Source organism: Tribolium castaneum, chromosome 10 (assembly GCF_031307605.1).
Source record: "Tribolium castaneum strain GA2 chromosome 10, icTriCast1.1, whole genome shotgun sequence".
Taxonomy (NCBI): domain Eukaryota; kingdom Metazoa; phylum Arthropoda; class Insecta; order Coleoptera; family Tenebrionidae; genus Tribolium; species Tribolium castaneum.
Window position 1 is genome coordinate 8,493,598 of NC_087403.1, and position 23,089 is coordinate 8,516,686.

At 37.3% G+C, this 23,089-nt stretch overlaps 4 protein-coding genes and 1 non-coding gene across 9 annotated transcripts; 4 read left to right on the plus strand and 1 right to left on the minus strand.

The window, feature by feature from the left end:
- The first annotated feature begins 64 nt into the window (after positions 1-64).
- Positions 65-5,540, plus strand: Tmem63 (Transmembrane protein 63). 2 transcript variants are annotated; one of them, XM_008200832.3, is made up of 2 exons: positions 65-256; positions 2,982-5,540. In XM_008200832.3, exon 2 carries the CDS (start codon positions 2,987-2,989, stop codon positions 5,228-5,230), a length of 2,244 nt encoding a protein of 747 aa, XP_008199054.1. In that variant the 5' UTR covers positions 65-256; positions 2,982-2,986; the 3' UTR covers positions 5,231-5,540. The 2 variants fall into 2 exon arrangements, with proteins under 2 accessions (XP_008199054.1, XP_969658.2); XM_964565.5 differs by having other exon boundaries at positions 65-238.
- Positions 5,541-7,349: 1,809 nt separating this feature from the next.
- On the minus strand, positions 7,350-8,162 carry SsRbeta (Signal sequence receptor beta). Its single transcript, XM_964484.4, has 2 exons — positions 7,674-8,162; positions 7,350-7,619 (listed from the first exon to the last, which is right to left on the minus strand). Exons 1-2 carry the CDS (start codon positions 8,067-8,069, stop codon positions 7,416-7,418), a joined length of 600 nt encoding a protein of 199 aa, XP_969577.2. The 5' UTR covers positions 8,070-8,162; the 3' UTR covers positions 7,350-7,415.
- A 2,438-nt stretch (positions 8,163-10,600) lies between these two features.
- LOC657991 (uncharacterized protein) lies at positions 10,601-11,275 on the plus strand. The gene is made up of 2 exons (XM_964410.5): positions 10,601-10,756; positions 10,801-11,275. The coding sequence occupies exons 1-2, from the start codon at positions 10,711-10,713 to the stop codon at positions 11,235-11,237; spliced, it is 483 nt and encodes a 160-aa protein (XP_969503.1). The 5' UTR covers positions 10,601-10,710; the 3' UTR covers positions 11,238-11,275.
- A 206-nt stretch (positions 11,276-11,481) lies between these two features.
- Positions 11,482-23,035, plus strand: LOC657912 (uncharacterized). Of its 4 annotated transcripts, XM_015978978.2 has the most exons (18): positions 11,482-12,466; positions 12,538-12,648; positions 12,695-13,301; positions 13,349-13,642; positions 13,691-13,916; positions 13,963-14,274; positions 16,119-16,302; positions 16,352-16,413; positions 16,465-16,544; positions 16,763-16,972; positions 17,338-17,374; positions 17,526-17,665; positions 18,246-18,360; positions 18,458-18,624; positions 21,073-21,507; positions 21,556-21,888; positions 21,934-22,074; positions 22,121-23,035. In XM_015978978.2, the coding sequence occupies exons 1-18, from the start codon at positions 12,279-12,281 to the stop codon at positions 22,190-22,192; spliced, it is 3,714 nt and encodes a 1,237-aa protein (XP_015834464.1). In that variant the 5' UTR covers positions 11,482-12,278; the 3' UTR covers positions 22,193-23,035. The 4 variants fall into 4 exon arrangements, with proteins under 4 accessions (XP_015834464.1, XP_064215559.1, XP_064215560.1 ...); XM_064359489.1 differs by lacking the exon at positions 16,763-16,972 and having other exon boundaries at positions 11,483-12,466; XM_064359490.1 differs by lacking the exon at positions 16,763-16,972 and having other exon boundaries at positions 11,483-12,466; positions 17,544-17,665.
- On the plus strand, positions 18,361-18,451 carry Mir3831 (microRNA mir-3831). Its single transcript, NR_038653.1, has one exon. It is a non-coding gene; the product is annotated as a microRNA mir-3831 (primary transcript).
- Positions 23,036-23,089: the final 54 nt, after the last annotated feature.

The following is a 23,089-nucleotide window of genomic DNA, read 5'->3' on the forward strand; positions in this document are numbered from 1 at the left end:
CAAGGATGGTAATTTGCGCAACTGCGTGCGCTGGAAAGAGATGGCTATGTGGGCTAACGGTGATTTCTGGATTTCTTTGAGTGTTATACGTCAACAAGATGTAGAAATGTCATTTTTATTACGGTGGTTGTTCATGATAAAATTATTTTACAGTAGAAAGTTGAAAATATGTACTTGGTTTACGTAATTTAGTTAAGTTTGGTGCTTCTGAAGTTGTTTGTGATGAAATTATAGCCCTGTGAGTTAGAATTTTTATGTGAGTTAAGTAGGACATAATTGGAGTGTTGGGCGATTAAGAATGATATATTCGAAATATTTCGCTTAAAAGCATTCATAATCGAAATTGTCACTCGGTTTCTTAAATGATCGAATGAACAGGTTAACGAATAATCCTGGTGGGAAACTGGGGAATAATCGAACTCGACAGTGAATTTTTTTAGGTTCATCTGTTGTTTGAAATTTGTGAAGTGACATTTTGTTTACTATCGGTCTTTTTTTCAATATTTTCTGTCCATCTGTTCAAATTAATTAGTCATTAACCCAATACTTATTAAAAGCTTTAACTTGCTTTGTTGTCTGTCTGTCTGTTTCATTTTTTGGAGCCAAATTTTGAAGAGTTCCCGTTGTCCCAATAACTTGAAATTTTGCATACTTACTTCGTGACAATGCAGTCCTTTATGGTTAAATGAGATGTTGAAGTTGAAGTTTTATATTGTTTACAAATGGGTTTTCGATGTGTACATACCGTAACTTATACCAACATTAAAGGTATGTTGCTCATTGGGAAATATCTTAATACCTAATCATTTTCATTACGTTTCGTTACAAACACATTAGTCCCTATTTTTTTTTTAATTTATTTATCTTGGACGAACAGGTTAGGATGTGCTTTCAGTACTAACAGCTGTTTTCTATCACATACCACTAAACAAGTTTGCACAAATCAGCAAAATAATGGTGTTACAATTATACGGCGAAACTAAATCTCAGAGAAAAAACCTTTAGAATAAGTAAAGACTAAAAAGCAGTAATAAAAAAATTTTAAAAAAGTTTTTTACAAAAAACTTTTATTTAAAAGATGCACAAAAAAGTAAAAAAAAATGTTTGTCTATCAGAGAAGAACATTTTTGCTTACAAATTTGGACTTTAAAACTTATATAATCTTTGGGAACGGTCATGTCATAAGTCATAATAATTCGGCATTACAGAATTACTTTCTTAAATTGAGCACTGTTCCCAAAGTTTTTATAAATTTTAAAGTACTAATTTGTAATCTGATAGAAAAACATTATTTTTTACTTTTTTGTGCATTTTTCAAATAATTTTTTTTTCTAAAAAGACTTTTTCCAATTTTTTTTTGATGATCGCTTTAATTCATAAATTCTTTCGATTATTCCATGTTTCGTGATGTCACCCATGCGCACTGGACAATAATATGATCATTCGATTATTTTAAACGATTATTTTGATTCATTTGATTATTAAAATATATCGATTACGCCCAACACTAAAAACTGTTACTTCTGGACCAAAACATTTGGCGTCTGAAAAATCAAAGCTGAATCTTTCCCCAAAAGTTAACAACCTAAAATTGCCTAAAATAAGAAAAACATTTTGGGGTGTTTAAAAACAAGATATTTTGTTAGTTTTTTAGGACGTTCTTGAAGTAATTTTCCATATTTTGGGAGATTTCAACAGTGTTTTCGTGTGCCCAGTGTTTGTCGGTATAAAGTTATTTGGGTACTTTTGGGGTGCATAAAAATTAATACTTTTTGAAGGGTTTTAGGCCGTTTTCGTTTGTTGATTATTGGAAAAACAGCTAAATTTGTAGGATTCTACCGTGTATTTAAGACCCACCCACATATTCTGGTCCAGAAATAAAAAGTCATTTTAGGGTGCTTAAAAACAAGGCATTTGTAAGTTTCTTTGATCTGTTTCGGATGTTTACTTTTGGGAAAACACTAAATTTGTAAGACTCTACCCTGTTTTTTCATGTGCCCAATTTTTTGTGGTCTACAGATTTTTGGGGTGCATAAAAATTAATTCTTTTTGAAGGGTTTAGGCCATTTTCGGTTGTTGACTTTTGGGAAAACAGCTAAATTTGTAAGATTCAGCCTTAATTTTTAAGACACCAAATGTTCTGGTTCAGAAGTAACAATTTATGTCTTATGTCATGGTCGTAAACAGAGGCGGATTGGGTTGACTGGGGGCCACAAAGATTTCTGAACCAGCAATATGTAGTTTATAATAAAACGTTTCAAGGAATGTATAATTTTCAAAAAATAAAGTAAATTTAAAGTATCTATAAGCAAAAATTTTTTGACTCCAAAAAATTTTGTTGTTACCGGGTGCGCCAAATTTCCAAAGAAAAATTTTAATTTTTTATGTTTTAACCTATTTTGTTGTCAAAAAAAGTTCTGTTTTATCTGGAATTTGGCTAATTGTTTAAAAAATTACTGCATATCTGATTGAAGTACAGTCGGAACGGTTGACTTGAACATAAATTTAGCTGACACTAGCTGACGTAACGCATAAAATTCATATTCATATAATTACAATAAATTTTTCAAAATAAGCAAAAAAACTGTATAAAATAAGACAAAAACAAAGATATAGCTTTTTGTGTGTCATTATCAATAAGTTTTTAACTTTTTTACTTTATTTTCTTTTTATATTTTTTAAATGTATTTTTTAATTTTTTTACTTACTAGAAAGATAAAAGATAAAAACAGTAAATACAAATTTTGGTTGCCATTAATAAAAAAAATAAAAATGGCGTCATTATTCAGCAACCAGTGACGTCACAAATATTAGCATGGTGTCAAAATGTAGTATTTCTAAAATAAAATGACCCACAGCAAAAATATAAATTTTACTTTTAAACTATATATTTTTTTGGGTTTTCCGCCATCTATTCCGCCAGGTCCGCCCGACGCTCAGTCCACCTGTTGTAAATCTGTTGTTAACGCACTTTTTCGCAGACAAAATGCTGAAGAATCTTCTGGAGAACCGCCACTCCATCGGATCGGTCAATAACGACACATGTTTGACAACACGGCGTGCCAATGCCACTGTCATCAGCAACGTGTACGAGGGTATCCCCGAGACGATCCTCCTGAACGTCATCACCTGGATCTTGCTGATCCTCCTCTTTGCCATTTTGCGCAACAGGGCGTGGGATTACGGCCGTTTGGCCCTCGTCCACACGGAAAAATGGACCCAGCTGTTCTACAAAAACACAGATGATGCCGTCGCCGTTGAAGAATCAAGCGCCGACGTGTCGTTAATCCCCGACGCGGGCTGTCTCTGGTTCCCTTCTATTTTCAAAATCAGCAGAGAGCGGATTTTCACACGTTGTGGCCCGGACGCCTCACACTATCTCTCTTTCCAAGAACAACTCCTTTTCTTATCCACTACTATAACAGTGTTCGCTCTTTGCGTTATACTCCCGATCAACTTCCAAGGGACTCTCCAAGGGGGTAAAACCACTTTTGGTCACACCACTCTGAGCAACCTGGAGCCCAGCTCCTACTGGTTGTGGGTACATGTTGTCGCTAGTTTTTGCTTCGTCCCTTTGACTGTTTTGATCATGCGGAAGAGCTCCGGTCGGATTCCCAGTGCCTCGGCACTGACCTCACGGACTGTTATGATAACACACATCTCACACGCACACCGAAATATCGACGATATTAAGAATTATTTCACTGTAAGGTTCCCGGATACGGAGATCAAGGACATACAAATTGCCTACAGGATTAAGAAATTGACGATACTTGAGAAACAGCGAGCCCTCACTCATGAGGCTAAGATGTACTGTATTTTGAACAACAAACCTGACTTGAAGGTGCAACCGTACGGTTGTATTATTTGTTGTCCGTGGAAGACACAAAACGCACTTGAGTACTACACCGAAGAGGAGGCACGCCTCACTGATTTAGTTGTGGCGGAGCGACGAAAAGTCTTAGAGAGTCCGCTTGGTATCGCTTTCATTACCTTAAATTCAGAAGAACGTGCGCACCACGTCATCAAATCATTCACTCCGGGGTCGCTCCGCCACTGGCTCATAACAAAAGCCCCTTCGCCGTCAGACATCAACTGGGAGAACTTAGAAATTTCGTACCGGAACTGGTACTCGAAAGCAATCCTCATCAACGCAATACTCTTCCTGGTGCTGTTTTTCCTCACAACTCCCGTGATTGTGGTCAACGTCTTCAACAACTTGACTTCCGCACAAGATAAATTCTTGAGTAAGCTGACGCCTCTCCTTTCCGATTTTCTTCCAACTCTCCTCCTCCTCTCCGTGTCCGCCCTAATGCCGGTTCTGGTGGCATATTCGGACGAATGGATGTCGCACTGGACCAAATCGAAGCAAAATCACGCAACTATGCACAAAGCCTTTTTCTTTTTGCTCTTCATGGTGCTCATCCTCCCCTCGTTGGGTCTGACGAGTGCGCAAGCGTTCGTCGAATGGTCCCTTCAAACCGGCAATCTGACGGTGCGCTGGGAGTGTGTCTTTTTGGCCGACAAAGGCGCGTTCTTCATCAATTACGTGATCACGTCCGCTTTGATCGGAACAGCTTTGGAGTTGTTGCGCTTCCCCGAGTTGGCCATGTACGCGTTCCGCCTCCTTCGGATCAAATCAGAGGCGGAGAAGACCAGCATAAGGAAGGAAATCATGTCGGAGTTTCCTTTTGGCATTCACTACGCCTGGACCTTGCTTATCTTCACCATAAGCACGGTGTACAGTCTCACGTGCCCTTTGATAACGCCCTTCGGGTTGCTGTACTTGTGCTTGAAGCACTTCGTCGATAAATACAATATTTACTACGTCTACAGACCCATCACCATGTGTGGCGAGGGCCAGCAAATCCATGCCGATGCCGTCAGGATGGTGCGCGTCGCCATTTTGCTCCTCCAGCTAATAATGGCCGCGTTTTCCTTCATTAGAGGCGGTTTCAATATAATGTGTGCGGTTAGTTTTATTGCGTTCATAGTCACTGTCACGTTCTTCTTCTTCTTGAGTCCGTTCCCCTCTTGTAGGCCGATTCAAAATAACAACACAGCTTTACCCGAGTTTAGTGAGCAGTACATCGCGCCGGTGCTATTAAGTTCGCAAAATATTGAGCAAGGGGATGAGTATATTGTATCGTCACCTTCGTCGTACGGTTCCTCGAATATTAACGATATTGGTGTTAGGCTAATGTCTGAAATTGGTTCTTCGGTTGCATAAATTTCTTTTCTGCTTCTGGTATGGCTGTGATTATTTAGGAAGTGTTTCACCCGTTGGTTCCACCTTTCATGTGATAATTCCCTAACTTTTAAAGTATTGACTCATTCGTTTTAATTCCTAGTCCTTCTTTCGGTCGCTTAACTTGAAATTGCAATGAACGGTGATAACACGTAACTGTAGGAAGATTATAATATATAACTATTTATTTGTAAAGTCTATTTTGTATATTTTAGCACATAACTGTAGAGTTCTTGTATAAATATATAATTGCTATGTTATATTGTTACTAATAGATTTTTTTAAGACGAAACGAGACTTTTTATTTCCCTTGTCACAATCATCACGTTATTACAAATCGCCGAAGAAAGCATAACCATTTTTGTCGCTATGGCTATATCAAAGTAATTTAATAATAACAATAGTAATATTAATAGATAAAACGGGAAAAGATATTTAATTTTTGCTCTAAAAACGAGTTTAAATCCTCAAAACTTGCAAGAATAATGTCATTTTTGACATAATCCTGTAATTTATCGGCTTATTTTTTTTTTAATTTCACGCAATAATTGAGTTGGTGCTAAATAAACGCTTACAAAAGGTAAATTTTTGGTTATTTTCGACCAACTGTGGTGTTGGAATAGAGCGCTTTCGGGATAATGTACCATCATCAGTGTCTTGAAAAGAAGACGCTAACAGGGAAAAAAATATTTTTTTTTTATTATTTTTGGTATTATTTATTTTTGAACACTCAATTGGACAATTCCGTAACTTCTGTGGATATTGTATTATAAAAGATGAAATAATTTAGGCAAAACCACCATGCGGAATAAATAAAAAAATGCGTAATAAATAAGTGGTTTTGGTTAATTTGTATGCAGTATAACTGATAAAAGTATAATACAGTATATATAGCTCCTAACATTTTGTTCGAATTAGGATTTTTATTTAATTTAAGTAATTTCCATACATTTATGCGATGACATCTGCAGACAATTCACCTGTGATACCTTTTATGATATACGTAGACAGATTATTGATATACTTAAATTAGAAATAGAAGAGGTCCCAGAACAGATCGTTGTGGAACCTCTAGGTATAGGTACTGGTAAAGATGTCTAATATCCATTTTTTTTATTGATTCCTATTGTAAAGATAGTTTTTTAATAAATTTAAACTGAGACCACAAAGTGCAGAGTGTATTTATAAGTATATTATGATTAACGCAGCCAAGGCATTATGAGTTTATAAAGAAATTATTTTAAACTCATGTTTTCATGACATAAAGCACAAACTACTTCTTTCTGTTGTGTTTCTTTGAAATGACGCATTTTGTTCTACATGTCATAATTTTTTTTAAACAAAAAATTTATAAAAAATAGTAATTATAAAGTTTAGAAAATTGTTTAATAATTAGGATCTTGTATACATCTCAGTCTTTAGTTTGGAATAATTACCTACCATAAATATTAAAACTTGTCTGGTTTTAAAGAATGAATCAAACCCGTTATTTCAATAAAAGTTACTTCATCAAAAATAAATGAATTTGTAACATTTGGAGTTCGATGGGGCACACTTACAAAAAAGCTATTTAAGTGGTTTGCATTGAGTTTGTCGCTTAATATTGTTTTATTGCATTTATTTCGTGATTGTCTATTATTTTTCATGCCATTTTAGAATCTATTATTATTCTCGTCTTTTTTCTTTGTTGATTTTATTTATAAACGACTACTCATATTTGCGATATAAAATGGAAATGGAATTATTATGACTTGACTTGTTTCAGGAATATAAAAATGTTAAGTTTCCTCTCATCTCTCTTAACTCTTGACTAAACCACTGTACACAAATTTGAATAATAATAAAAATGATTTTAATAATTTTTTGTTGTATTTTCATAACAAAAGTGGTTTGCTTTAAATTAAATTCATTTGGAGCAAAAATCTCGCAAAATCAAACCCTTCCTCATGCAATACTTGCTTATCATTTGGTACGTATAAAAGCAAATCAAAAAATTAATAACGTATTATTGAGACATGAATTATGAGCGTTACTTTAGGTTCGGTCTGTATGTAGTAATAAAATTGGTCTACGGTGTGGTGAAACAACCCAAAGGCGAGACTTTTGGGAAAAAATTTATTACAAAAATACAACAATTATAAATTAAACTGTTACAAAAACAACGTATTTAATGCGCTTTCTTCGTGGGTTTGACGAGTTTTTCGTACTTGCTCTTGCTACCGTACCACAGAGCCAAGGGGATGGCCAACGAGGGGGTGGTCATGAGGGTGAAAGCCAACCAGTCCCAAGTGTGAGAGGAGAATTTTTTATCATAGTCACGGAAGGCAATAATACCACCCTCGCCCGGCTCGCTGCTTAGGGAGACTTGTACCTGGAAGCCCCCAAAAATAAAAAACTTCCCTAAAAATTTCAATCAAAAACTTACAACAGACGCATCCGAGTTCTTGTACGTGGCTTCGGCACTCGTGAAATTGAAGTACCCGTAGCGTTTGGGCCTCACAACCACGACGTGCGAGACGTTGGTCTGGGGGAGGATGCGCTCGAACTTGGCGGAGAGGTGCCCCCCGACGACTTCGAAGGCCTCGGGGTGGAAGCCGTTGTCCACCAACTGGACCCCCACGGCCGCCGAAGTCCCCACGTTGTACAAGGTGTACTTCACTTCAATGTCTTTATTTTCGACCAAGTAGCGGTTGAGGATTTGCTTGGAGACTAGGAGTCGGGGCCCCGTCTCTTCCTCCGTGTTGCAGAAGGCGGAGGCGAGGAGCGCCGCGAAAATAACAACCAATTTGAACATTTTGCTGACGGAAAGTGGCACTTTCATTCAAGATGTTCACTATCTGCAGCCACCACGAGTGTTTTTGGACACGCAGAGCGCCACGCGTATCCACGTCAGAGAGGTGCATGCAGTGGTGCCACAAGTATGAAAATTAACCATGATTACCCACCCAAGACCAAACGAAAAGTCACTAGTTGGAACTCGTACAGCCAATCAGCAGACAACGCGCGACAAAGTCACCGAGATGGCACTTTTGAATATCATACGTATTTTATGAATAAAAAAAATAAATGTAGCTTTATTTCTTAGAAACTAGAATAGAATAGAAAAATTAAAAGAGAAATAGGGAAAAATGCACAGTTATTGGACAGGAAGCATTAAACAAGAATAAATGAGGTCTCACGAAAAATATACGCAAAAATAAATCCACAAAGAAAAAGGCGACATTGAAAAAAGCCCAACCGTTAAAAGCCTACAGAAAAAAGCTCACAGAAAATTAACTCACAAGGAAAAACAATCTCTGCCGTCATGTATGAATTTATAATCGATAACTTGATAACTAAACTTAAGTAGTAGTTGCAAGACTGAACTTTTTTTTGAAATTTTTCTCACTTATTACCTCCGAGTAGCCACCCACATCTGTTAAATATTTAGAAAATTTTTGATTCGATGTTGATGGTTAGAAAACCGGGGTAAAAAAAATAAAATGTGGACTAGTTTCAGTTTAATGTTTAAGATTAAAACTATTAATCGGAAAATAATAATCTTTTTTAGAAAAAAAAAAGATAATTAAAAGAGCTTATAATAAACTTTATGGGGTTATCCTAATAGTTCTGGAGTTATTTTATGATAATTACGGCGAAATTAAAACTCTTAGAGCAAAACGGTTTGTTTTATGGTAAAGAGCTGATTAAAATCTATAAAATACAATTATTTTTTTCAAAATTACGGCAAAACTATTCGAAAAAATAGAATTATTTTGATAATATCTTATGTGAAATGATTCGGAAAATCGATTAACGTCAAGAAAATAGCCTTAGTCGCAATAGTTTTTTGGTTTTATTTTTTTTATTTTACCTATTTTACCTATTTTTGCTTTATGAGCAATTTACGAGAAAACTATTAATCGGAGAATAATATTTTTTAGAAAAAAAAAAGATAATAAAAAGAGCTTTCCAAAGATAATAAACTTTATGGGGTAATCTCTAATAGTTCTGGAGTTATTGCATGATAATTACTCCGGGTACCGCATATTGACAAAAATCTCGACGAAGAAGGAAACGGCAAAACTGTAACTCTTAGAGCAAAACGGTTTGTTCCATGGTAAAGAGTTGATTAGAATCTATACAATACAGTTTTTTTCTTAAAATGATGAATATTTAGGAGAAAGTATTTACAATTTTTGTTCCTTAAGTACGGCAAAACTATTCGAAAAAGTAAAAACCTTTTGTAAAATGATTCGGAAAATCGATTAACGTCAAGAAAATAGCCATATTCTCAATAAGTTTTTAGTTTTAGTTTTTTTTTAATATTATTTATTTTTGCTTTATGAGCACTTTGCAAAAAAAGTATTAATTGGAGAATAATATTTTTTTAGAAATAAATAGATAATTATAAAAGCTTTCCAAAAATAATAAACTTTATGGTGTTATCTCTAATAGTTTTGGAGTTATTGAATGATAAATACTCCGGGTACCGCATATTGACAAACATCTCGACAAAAAAGGAACAAAGAAAAAAACGGTTTGTTCCATGATAAAACGCAGATCAAAACCTACACAATAGAACTGTTTTTTTTTCAAAATTTTGAATTTTTGGGGAAAATTTAAAATTTTTTATTTGTTTTCCCAATTACGGCAAAACTATTCAAAAAAGTAAAACTATTTTGATTTTATCTTATATAAGATAATCCGGGACATCGACTGGATTTAAAAAAATCGCCAAATTAGCAATAGTTTTTTAATTATATTTTTTTACATTTACCCAATTCTGTTTTTATGAGAAATTTGAAATAGTAGTTGAAAGACTGAATTTCTATAGGAGGTCAAAGTTGATAAGCTGAATGACGTAACAGAGCCCAAAGTTTCATCGACAAAGAAAGTGCTATGGGAATTATTACGACTAAAAATTTTAAAAATAAAATTACCTTTTTAACTCTTTAACTTTAAGTCAAAACTTTATATTACAGGCACATTTTAGCTCATCGAAGTCGTTCAATATGAACAAGATAGCAATCTATTTGGACCAAACTGGCTCCAGGAAAGAAACGTTTTATTTTCGACTAGGGGTTGATATGCCCCTAAGGTGTATCAACATGTCTTTAAAATAGCCTTGTATATTAAAACTTTTATTGTCTTGTAATTATAATCTTCTCCAAGTCACACAAACATGCATATAAATACGAAGGAAATTCAAAAGTGCAATCTCGGTGACGTCTTCGCGCGCCGTCTGCTGATTGGCTAAAAATTACGGCCAACCAAAAAATCACTACATTGTAGTTAAACCTTAAATGTAGCACAGCTACCAAAAAATATATCATTTACATGCTAACATGAATTTTGGTCAAGGAGAACATCATAAAAAAAATTATTTTGATTTTGACTTCGTTAAAGTGGCGACACTGATGGGTGACACTGGCGCTGTCATAATGTAAATATTGTGATTACAAAAATCAAATTCGCAAAAAATGACTTTCAACGGCGATTCGGACCTTGAAATTAAGGTCCGGAAAGGTTGTATTTCCAAATTTTAATTCTTGTTTGACTTGGGGTTTTAGCCACAGAACGAATTTCGGAAAATATGCATATTGTGGCAAATGAGCCCTCGTTGGCGTTTTACCGTCTCCAGGAACATGTCAGAAAGGCGCTAAATCCTATGGTAGATAGAAGAGTTGACGTTAATAATTTGCACCAAGAGCTGCAAGGGCATTGCTATGATATTGAGTATGCAGTCACTGCCCTCAAAGCGATGAGCACAGCTGAGGAGAGCTTCAAAAATATACAGGATAATCTAAAAAATGCGATTTTTCTCAAACAACAGTTGAAATATGAAGAGTCGCGTAAAAAAAAGTCGGATGGTAACTCAGTCTATAAGCGGCTGTCTGCTCACATCACCCTTGATCTGCCAGAACTGCCAGAATTGTCCGATGTGGTTAGAGAGACAGCGAATAGGGTTGAAAGCATGATGTCAAAAGCCACACACTCATCAAATTAGTGTTCAATGTATTATTTGTTAATAAAGTTGAAAAAGTTGGTTCGTGTTTGAATTTCCCGCGCGGGCTCAGGCGTGAAAAGCGCCTATGGTGATTCAATCCTGTCATGCATGCTATCTTTATGCTGTGCTATACAAACGAGTTAGTTACAGTCAGTAGTTGAAGTTTTTATTAACAAAATGTTACAAAAAAATTCGGATAAGGAACAGTTCGACTATCCGTACATCAAATATCCTTAAGGTAACCCGGAATTACACAATCAATTATTTAATTAACCTATATTATGGTACTGTCACTGCAAACCAGTGGCGTGCGTTGCTTCTCCTCAACCATTTTTTTTGTATTTGTTATTTTTGTGTTATGTGTATTTAAGTTGCCCCCTTTTATTCCGAATTATGATTTCGTAGAAACCACATATAATAGTGAGACATGCGTTCAATAATTTTACCATTGACTAAACATATTGCGACGTCGCAAAACCAGGCGCATGGCGTCGGTCCTGATTTAAACATTAAAAATCCAGTGAAAAGTTCGAATAAGTCCGTAGCCGGCCAACCAAAATTAAAATAAAACCCTTTCCAACGTTCCAGTCGCTAAAATATTTCGGGCTTGTTTCGTGTTATATAATAAATTTTCTGCGCCGCTTGTTCAAATATTGATTTTGGGTTGGAACTGCTCAGTTGTGTGAAATTCTATCCTGGATTTTCATCACCGCGACTATTTGACGGCATGTAAATATTAAATTTGATAAAGGTTCGTGAACTCGCAGTTTGAACTGGTCAATTTCGGGCGGCGTACTTCGTTTTTTGGTTTACCGGAAGTAAATGATTGAAATTCAAAACGGGTGGTAACTCGACACAATAAACAAAGTGCTTCCCGACTCGTGACTCACAAACTTCCCCTTCGTTTCGGCCGCAATTTAAATAATCGAAAAAAGGGTGTTTTCGTTTGTTTTTTTCGTTTGGTTTGTGGCCCCAGAAGTGGTAATCATAATCCGTAGGTTTGCTAGACGCTAGATCAATGGAAATTTTCTTAAAGTAGCAATGACCAGTTTGACTCTTACGTTAGATAATGTGGATGTGAGTGAAAACACTGAACAAATAAGCAAATTGTTTCCGAAGTGTCGGCCAAGGAGCGACATTAATTTAAATCCAATAATAGCACCGGGGCATGAGAATGATTGCGAGAACGGCACGAATACTGTCATGAATATCGACAGTGACAATGACAGGTAACTTGAAATAAAAGGGGCGCAAAACGTGATTCCTCTCCGAGCGTGTTGTGACCGTTTCGTTTTGTCAGATGGATGGCCGAAAGCTCTAACATCAGCCGAGACAACGTGAGTCAGGTCCACTCAACCGACGACGAAGATGTTATAATAGACCGCGAGACGTACAAATTGCGCGATTCCAGGTATTTCCCCCCGAGTCTTGAACCCACCCCAATTGCCAACTTGCAGAATAATCGAGATCGCCGGTGGCAGAGAGCTCTTCTCGCAGAGTCGCAGCAAAGCGGTCCGGAAATCGCGCAACACCGATGATGGCGAGAAGAAGGGCCAAAAGTCCCCAATGAGGCAGGGCGTGTGGGAGCTGCGAGGGCGCAACAATGAGGCGAAAAAGCTGAAGAACTCGCGCGAATACACCGAGACGGTCTTCTCCTCCGAAGTGTGCTCAGTCACCCACCAGCAGCATGACAAGCAGACCGACATCGAGCCCAAGCTCAGCCCGAACTTGAGCATGAGCTTCCCGGGCGAGGTGGTCGTGTTCGACGACATCGGCGAGAGCTGGCACGAGGAGAAGCGAGACGACACTGCCACGCTCTTCAATGATAGCGATAAAGTTACCAAAGTTATAGGAAATCTGCCAATTGCCGTCTACGAGGGGTCGCCGCGGAGATACGGCCCGAGACAGATGGAGAGCAACTTCACCCACCCGCAGCTTCCTAGTGCGCAGAGTTTGCTGGCTTCGCCGAGCGTGTACCCGCCCCGACCCGGGTTCCCCCAGAGGGTGGTGTACACCCCCAGCCCCAACGAGAACGACGCGAGCCCCACCAACGACTCCTTCAACGTGAGGACTGATCGAGTTTTTTGATTGTTTTCTATGCCGGTTTTTAGAAGAAAGCGTCGCCGCCCCCGACGACCACCACCAGCACGACTACCTCCACGTTCGACTATTTGTACGAGTTTTCGGAGACTCGCAAAGTGTTGGAGGAGTTCTTCAAGTGTCCGCCGCCCGAGGAGGAGAACCGGCTGGAGGTGGAGTTCCAGGACTTGGAGTACGAGTTGCGGCGACAAGGGGGCGACTCGGGTAACTCCTACGTGGGGCAGAGACTAGCCAAAGGGCGGGAACAGAACGATTTTTGCATGCGGATTGAGTCGCCCCGGAAATGTTTCAATAATCCTAATAATGTAGAGTTTTTTCTTTCGCTGTTTTCGATGTTTGATTTGGTTTTGCAGGATCAAGACATGACAGAGTACGAAAACAATTTCCTCGATCTCTCTATAGGTACAGGTTCTAGTGGCGACTTGGGTGAGACGGAGGTGGGGCTCCAAGTGGGCCACAGTCGGAATTTTACGCTATCGCCCGAAACGACCGATTGCGATTCGAACTGTGGCGATTTAGATAGTGAAGTTTCTTTAATGTTAATGGAAAATGAAATGGGACCTTCTAGTGGCCTGTTAGGTAAGAAAGCTTCGGACGAGAGGACGGATTCGAATCGTGTTTTTAGGATCAAATACTGATTTAGCAATTCCAAGTGATTCATTACGCTTATACTCTAGTATGCCTGTTCTTGAAGATGGTTTATCATCAGGCCACGCCAGTGACACTGATAACAATAACCCAACTGTAATGCTCATGAAAAGACAAATAACCGAAATCGAACGCGAAATTAACCAAGGGATGTGCAAACCCAAGGGCAATAAGCAGGAGAACGGACTCTCGCCTAATAAAGAGTGCGTCAACCAAACCCAAAACGATATTAATGGATGCGTCAACAACTTCGAAGAGACACACATCTTGCCGCAAATGGATCCGTTAGGTATTTCCTATATACTTTTGTACTCGTTTAGGAAATATTGACAAAAAAGATTAAAAACACAGGGAAAATGCTAACCCAAATTAATTATTCGCATTTTTCACTTTGTACAACTTTGGCTTATTTAAAAGTAAATAAAAATAAGAACCGTAATAATAATAATGACAAGGCAGGACGTCGAAGCTCCATTTTTACCGATTACAAATGTACCTTTGTTTTAAAAATTTTGCAAAAACTTTTTTCCTCGATCCAAAGTGAAAATTTTTTTTGGAAGCAGTTGTGTACGTATTAGCCACCACTTAGATGTTTCCAATAATATAGCAAAAAGTGAAAACACGAATTTGTTGTTCTGTTTTACTTATACTTACCTATTTTTCTTTTTCTTGATTTGTTTTTTGTTTATTCTTCTTCTTGTTATTAAATATATAGACTGAAGCAAAAGTAAGACACAAAATTCGTATCTTCTTTATGAGTCATTTAAAAAAAACAGTTCGATTTTATTTTTTTAATGCTTTATTTTAACACTATAATGGCATTTCTGACTTGATTTGTTTTTGAATAATGAAATCATTTTTGATTTTTTAATGCCAACTGACATTTTTGATTAATGGTATAGATAGTATGTATTTTTATCTTTCTAGTAAATATAGAAAAATCAAAAAAAATCACCAAGACAAATTAAAAAAACATGAAAATAAAACAAAAAAAGTTATTAATGTCATTGAGAACAGTTACACAAAAGTCTTTATCTTTTCGTAATTGCTTTATTTTATTAGGGGTGATTGTTTTTTGTTTGTTATTTTTTTGTTTAGGTGCCATATTGTGTTAATTATGTAAAAAAATTATTAAAAACAATTTTCGCTTATAAAATAAGTTAAGAACAAAGAGATAAAGATGTGTTTCTTTGTCAATATTTTTTCCATTTTATAAAATTTATTTATTTATTTCTTGTTATCAGAAACATAAAGATGTGTATTATCTAAAACAGTGAAGTTAAAATGTCATTTTTTATTAAAAAAAAAATAGGAATGACGTCACAACTCAGCTTAAAAACGAATAATATAAAAAACGTTATGATGACAAAATGTATCATTAAAAAATAAAAGAATAACAAAATTATTATTTTTGTCCGTTACTTTTATTATTCGTTGTTTTATTATCTTTAATATTATATATTCAGTATTAAATGTCATATTTTTATTTATTATTTTTCTTGTACTACATATTTTGTTTTAGATTATGTTCTCTACTGAGTTAAGTAGCTTCGGCTTAACTTTGAGTAACCGACAAAATAATTACGGTTTTGTGATATGCACAAGGAAACATATTTATACATTTACCCGTATTTTATGTTTTGGGAAAAGCGGTCCATCCAATTAACATACTTTTGAACGACGTCTAGAACTCATGGTTTTATCTGTCTTTCACATACTTTTAGTTCACATAACAATTAATAAGAAAATATTAAAAAGTTACATTTTTCTTTATTTCTTCAGATTCTATGTCAGTCTGCCAGTTTTTTTGCATGATTAAATTAACATAATAATGTATTGTTTTTATGTAAGTGAATACGTAATAATATTTTTTCTAGTTTCTTGATCGCATTCTATTCTTATTGTCAGAGTGTCTTTTCCCTATACGTTTTTTAAAATAATATAAATATTTATTTATTTTTCAAAAAAATACCGCTAAAACAGGATAATATTTCGATATACTTGCTTTTGTTCACACTTTGTTTCTGTTGTCCCCTTTAGCTTTAAATGGATAGTACGGCGTTGAGAAGAACTTGTTTTGAATTTTAGCATTAAATGCAAATTTACCTATTTTTGGATATTGTTTTCTGGCAGAAAAAACCCCTCCGCCGCCTGCGCCCGCCCCGCACCGGCTGCTCCAAAACGAGAAAACAAATGACGTGGAAGCCGCTATTAAAGACATAAGATTGACGTTACAGAGGACGAAAACTTTGCCGTTAAAATGCCACCCGAAGGAAGAACGGGAGGAAAACGCTGTGAGCCCCATTTGGGTACCAAGGTAACGCATAATCATTCCGCGACCAATTTTGTGATATTCTAATTTGAAGGCAAAGAGGAATGTCGGCCGCGAGTGGCGATTCCGATCGGAAGGCCAACAGTGGAGAAGAGGGTATTTTCTGGTGGTTTGATGTGAATTTAATGTAATTTTGATTTTCTGTAGAGGAAAATGACACCGATTTGGAGACCGACCGGTTGTTGGGGCAGCAAAGAACCGACGATCAAGGTTTCTACGACGAAAAGGTAAGTCGATAGATGCAATCGCAAATAGTTGGTCCGGCGATTAATTTTCGAACTTTAACAATTAATATTTTTCATTATTTAAAAAATAAATTGAGCAGGTCGGTACTAGACTAATTTTCTTGCTAGTTGATTTAATCGAAAGTAGTAAAAATTGCGTGAAGTGCATGGAAGCGGCCATTTTTCGTACCCTTTAACCGTATATGTGTTTGTATTGGTAGGGTTGGAGAAAACCTAAAAGTCGGACAATAATGCCTTCACATAGTCTTTCCAATCCTAAACAAATCTTAAATGCAATGGACGAAGGAACATTACCTCTTGTTCCTTCCGAACCTCAAATTTCAAACCCTTCCTCACCCACAGCTGTGTCTGAAAAAAGCCAGTCGCCCCAAAGTCAGAAGGGATCCATTTCGTCAAGTAAAATAAAAAAGGTGTGAGCCTGGCATGTATAAAGTTCTAGATTAGTCTTAGCTTGGTATAATTCTTTTCCACACACACTACTCAAACTTCCTGTAATGACTAACACGTCAACTAAACCAGCTACAGGGCGAATGGTACGGAACCAGGCTTTTGTTTAAACTATTTACTAAGTAAATAGTTTAAATGGTTCCAGCTATTCACCTGTGTAGATGCATGCGGTGGGCGAACAACGGTTGAGTTATTTGCCCACTAGTGTTTAATCATCGAACCGAGTCAATCGCATCCCTTGACTTGTAAATAGGCCTTTTCAGTTTGATTTCGGCAAGCCACGACAATTCTATTTATGTAATATTTCTAAAGGCATCTTTATTTTCAGGAGAAAGACAATAAAAAGAAAGGAAGAAACAAAGAAGGTAAGTAGGTTATTTTTGACTAGTTAACTATAAAATAACGACTTTATTTAACTTGCAATACATTGGAACTTGATGGTAAGTCTGAGTTGGAGTCGTTGGTGTGTGGGTGTTGATCCCTTGAGCTGGTGCTGAGGCGCGACTTTTTTTCCAGATTTTATTCAACGTTCAGTATTAATAGAAGGAGTTCTGTTTCGGGCTCGCTATCTGGGGTCCACGCAACTCGTCTGCGAGGGCCAGCCCACCAAGACAACGCGCATGATGCAAGCCGAAGAGGCCGTTTCGCGAATCAAGGTAATGCATGTCCGATTTCAGTCCTCTAACTCTGTTGCACTTAATAAACTGATGAAATGACGAAGTTTTCATTTGCATAAAATTTGGTACAAATCTAAATAAGGAGGTGATAAAAGGCATGAGACCGGCATGTCTTTAGATGGACTTGTCCTTTGTAACATAGCTAAGAGTGGGAACTCCGAATAGGTCACATGCCCCCTTCCCCCACTCTCGACTTCGCAGTGCGTCGTGCACGCTTAATGTGCTCTATTTGGTTGGTTGCCTGCTACATGTCTGATACTTGGGTCACAATGTCGCACTCCCTTCCCACAGCTGGCCTAAGTACGGCCGCCCGGAGAAATGTCCAAATCTAATTTTTAAATAAGGAAACTTCCGGGCAATTGGCGCAGTCGGTAGGTTTAGAAAACTGGGCTTGGACATTTATAAGTCGTGTTTGGGCGAGCTGTGTCCATGCTTTGGATGTTCTCTGATTAAGGTGTACATAGCCATCTGCACTTAGTCGATTGGTGTTGTTTCCAAGCGGGCCTCTATGTGTCTGTTGTTAGCGTAGACGGTGCGTGAAAAAAGCGCTAACTTGCAGGAGGCATCCAACCAAATTCAAAATTACGGCCCGAGCGATTCTTTTGACGAGCAAGCCGCCGATGTCGAGCCGGAGCCGCTACCTCTTCCCGAAACGGCGATACAGCCTGTATCGGGTGAGCTTTTCCAAACATTGCTATTTTGTCGCTCGATGTCCGCTCCAGTCGTGATACGACACAACAAAATTGCAATGTTTGAAAAGTCATTCTCTAGGACCTCGAGTCTTCAACCCAAGTTCCTTGCCGTTGGGCGTCGGTGCCACTGGAACTGTTTTTCGACTGCATTTTCTCGGATCGGTTGAGGTGGATGAGGAAGGGGGGCGCAAACGACGAAAACGACTCAAGAAAAATATGGTCGAAGTCGCTGTTACTAAAATTAAGGTCTGTTACCACTTTTATGTGAATGAAAAACTCATACCGGTGGCCCAAAATTTTAAGCAAATTTTGGTACACCCTTATCACCCGCATGACCCTTGCCGGACATTAATCATTAACCGACCAACCAACGGCTTGCGTAAGTCTTCGCCAAGCTCTTCCACAGGTGCGACCCACCAACTCGCAGTTTACCCAAAACCGAAGACTTTCTTTGTTATTTATAACATTTCAATAGCACAATGCATAACTTGGGGCTATTTCCGACATAAATCTGAGTTAAAACGAACATAGAATACAAGTTCAAGTGAAAATTACACCTTGTCGGGTGTTTTATTTATTTTCAAATTTTCAAACAAAAGCACAGATGCTTAGTGAAATTACGCCGCAAATTAACCGAAAAATTTTAAATTAATTAAACAGTTTATGAATTCTTGAATTTTTAGACCGTTATATAACACAGTTTTTGTGAAATTTTGCTTAATCGGGCTGAAAAATCTATGAATTGGAACGGAAATCATATGATTTTACCAATTTTGCAAAACTTTATCCAAAATTACCCATACCACCACCGAATTGAGTCGCAGATGACATTATTTTTGCCTTCTACGGTCGGCTAAACCCGTTTTTGAGCACAAAATTAATTTATCACAAAACTGGATCGCAAATGAAGCCTTACGTCCAAAACGCATTTATTTTGCGAAATTTCGATAAAAACAACCGAATGGGACAAAAATGTTGTTTTGCTTGTTACGAGCGATCATCACATATTTCAGTCGATTGTCTAAGAAATTTCTCAGGAAATAGCAAAAAAAATTGTTGCAACTGCTGGATTCTAAATTGTTTCCTTTTACGAGCGCTGAAATAAATACGGAATTTGTAAATTCGCACAATATCGAGCCGGAGAGGTATCTAATTAATTAGTGATTTATTATTTTTAAAATATATTGCATTAAATACGAAATCAGTGAAATTCCGCTTATTCCGTGCAAATGAGGCATTCAAGGCAACCACAGTAACGATAAAACTACCAAACATTCCGATTTGTTGAAATTCTTTGTATTTAATTGGGTGGAGTCAGCCCGAAAGCCACACTGAATCATGCCCATTCAATGTGTTCAACCAATAAAAAGGCAGAGATAAGACAACAAGCAAAAAATTTCAAAGCGAGTGTATTGGTCGATTTATCACAGGCAGATTGCAAAATGGTTCCGAGTAGTTTTTCGTTTACTTCACCAGATTTCCCGAGAGCAATCGTTTTCAAACACAACTTAAGAGTCATTTTTGAGTGACTTTTAATTAGAGATATATTGGTTGAATTTCATTATCATTACTTAAAAAAACAACAAAATTTGAAAAAAGCGCTTGGATAGTCTGATTCAAAAATTTCATTAGTTTTATTTATTTTTTTTATTTTACAAGTATTATAATTTATAAGTATTGTATAAAATATCTAGGAGTTTAACCCTCAAGTGACATGGTTGGGTCAAATCTGACCCAAGGAGTTTTTTTTTCTAATGTTACTACTGATTCCTGACGACGTTACAGAGCGTCGTTTCAGGAATTCTCGATTTTTAGGTAGTTTTACACTTCGCATAGGTCGCAGTAATTACGTCTATAGTTTTTTGGTTATAGTAATACTCGGCGTTACAATTTTCTACTGACATTATTTCAAAATGAGTGAAAACCGATTACTCAGTCAACATGAAACATGTTGTACAAAAAGAAAACAAATCGAATAAAATAAAAAAACGCCATTAAAACTTCTTGGAAATAAAGATACACCAAGAACGCGAAATGTTACTCTAACTCCACAAAGACGAAAATTTTTTCTGTGCCATAGTGAGAATAACCATCCTTTTCAATGTTTAATAAAGAAATATGTAAGTCCCACGGTACCTGTATTGTAACTTACCTACAATGCAGAGGGTAAAAAAGACACTCTACACTTTTTTAGAAATGTTTCTTCAATTGATTTTTTTAGTAAGGCTGTCGCAAAATAATGCCTAGACACAAATATTAAGTGAAATTTAATTTTGTGTCATTAAAAATTATTTATTTTAAATTTTGTTGTACATACAACGCATAAAAAAGACATTTTTTATTCATTTATTTATTGTTTTCAAGTTATTATGTCACAATTCTTCAACCAAACAATCATTCCAGTTAAGGGTTTTAAATTACGTGTTTGAAGTAGTCTGAAGTTATGATTTTTATACAATCTTGTTTTCTTATCAAAAAAATAGTGTATACCACTGTAACAAAAAGTTGACCTAGCTAACAAGGAACTCTTAGAAGACAAATTTTTATACTATCTTGTTTGATTTTTGGTGGCTTGCGCTGCGGTCCGTACTAACATACTAATCGAATGTTTTTTCGTGCTTTCTGGCAACCCCAGGCATTGGTAAGTGCCCTTGTCCGAGGGTGTGACTTTCTGTAACGTGTGCACGTATGCAGGCACCTGACGGTGAAACCCAACCCAGCACCGAGGTGGATTTATTTATATCAACGGAGAAAATAATGGTCTTGAATACCGACCTGAAAGAGATAATGATGGACCACGCGTTACGAACAATATCCTACATCGCCGACATCGGCGATCTAGTGGTGTTAATGGCGCGCCGCCGCTTCGTCCCTCATGAAATGGAAGACGCTCCGAAAATAAACAGGACACCAAAGATGATCTGTCACGTGTTCGAAAGCGAGGAAGCCCAATTCATTGCTCAATCAATCGGCCAAGCTTTCCAAGTGGCTTACATGGAGTTCCTCAAAGCGAACGGGATCGAAGACCACAGCTTCGTCAAAGAGATGGACTACCAGGAGGTCCTCAACTCGCAGGAGATCTTCGGGGACGAGCTCCAAATGTTCGCGAAGAAGGAAATGCAGAAGGAGGTAGGTTTTGCGCGGTGGGCACGCCACATCACTTCCGATCGCTGTCAGGTTGTAGTGCCTAAAGCCAAGGGCGAGATCCTGGGGGTGGTGATCGTGGAGTCGGGCTGGGGCTCCATGCTCCCCACCGTGGTCATCGCGAACCTGGCCCCCGCGGGGGCGGCGGCCCGGTGCGGCCAACTGAACATCGGCGACCAAATCATCGCAATCAACGGAGTCAGTCTCGTCGGCCTTCCGCTTTCCACATGCCAGAATTACATAAAGAATTCCAAAAATCAGACTGTCGTTAAATTAACTGTCGTTCCTTGTGCCCCCGTTGTAGAAGTTAAGATTAAAAGACCAGATACCAAGTATCAATTAGGATTCAGTGTTCAAAACGGAGTGGTAAGTATGGAAAGGTTGAGTCGCTGTCACTGTCCGTTTCGGCAGATATGCAGCTTGCTTCGGGGCGGGATAGCCGAGAGGGGCGGAGTGCGGGTTGGCCATCGGATAATCGAAATCAACAACCAAAGTGTCGTCGCGGTGCCGCACGAAAAAATCGTCAATTTGCTGGCCACCTCTGTGGGAGAGGTGAGTGTAGGTGGCGCCAGCTGTGGTGACTTAGCCCGAGTTTCAGATCTTGATGAAGACGATGCCGACTTCGATGTTCCGGTTGCTGACCGGTCAGGAGAACCCTGTGTACATCTAGTTTGAACAAATTGAAGGTCAGAAAGTGCCTACATGTAGTTGATATTGAACTGTCCTTGGGAATTGTTTTAAGTTTGATCGTGCTTGAGTCGCAGATCAATATATTTTTTATTGTTAGTATTAGTTCGACAGACTGAAGACAATACAAGCAAAGACCTGCGCTCTGCACATGCGCTGAGCTTTCGTGATAGATCATATCTGCTTTGTCGCATACCCTATTTATTTGTTGTGAATGTGAAGAGCATAAACCAAAGACTGGTTGGTTTAACAGTATACTTCATTATCATGAATTATCACGGTAATTTGTGGCGATGACTTATCCTGAATGTGACCTGTATATTATTTAAGAATATTCAATTTATCCAACTTTCTATGCTGGCTCAAATCAATGTAGCACTATCTAGTCAGCATCAATAGGTATTATTTATCTGTGTCTATGTTTCATTTGATAGCGTAGTAGACCGTCTCTTCCATGCTTACACTTTTCTTGCTTGTTAAAGAAGGTCTATTACTATGATACTTATACATAATTCAATATATTTCGAACATACTGTAAAGTCTTTATTTATTTCCCCTAGTTTAGGCTTGTTTTAAATGATACTCGTATTTTTTATACAATTACTGTTATTTATCTGTGACTTTTATTGCTTAATTTTTTTAACATTTGTTTTGTGTTATTAAATGGAATTCGATATTTATTTATTTTATTTCAATTACATATATGATACCACCTAGTCCTATCTGACCATATCAAAGACTAATCACAATTTCATTTGATAATTGTAATTATTTCGTCATATAACGCGATTAACGTACGTGTAAGAAATAAATATGTACAAATATTGCTCCGTGTTTCATTACGTCCCCAGGAATTGACACAATTTCGGTTTTCTGCAAA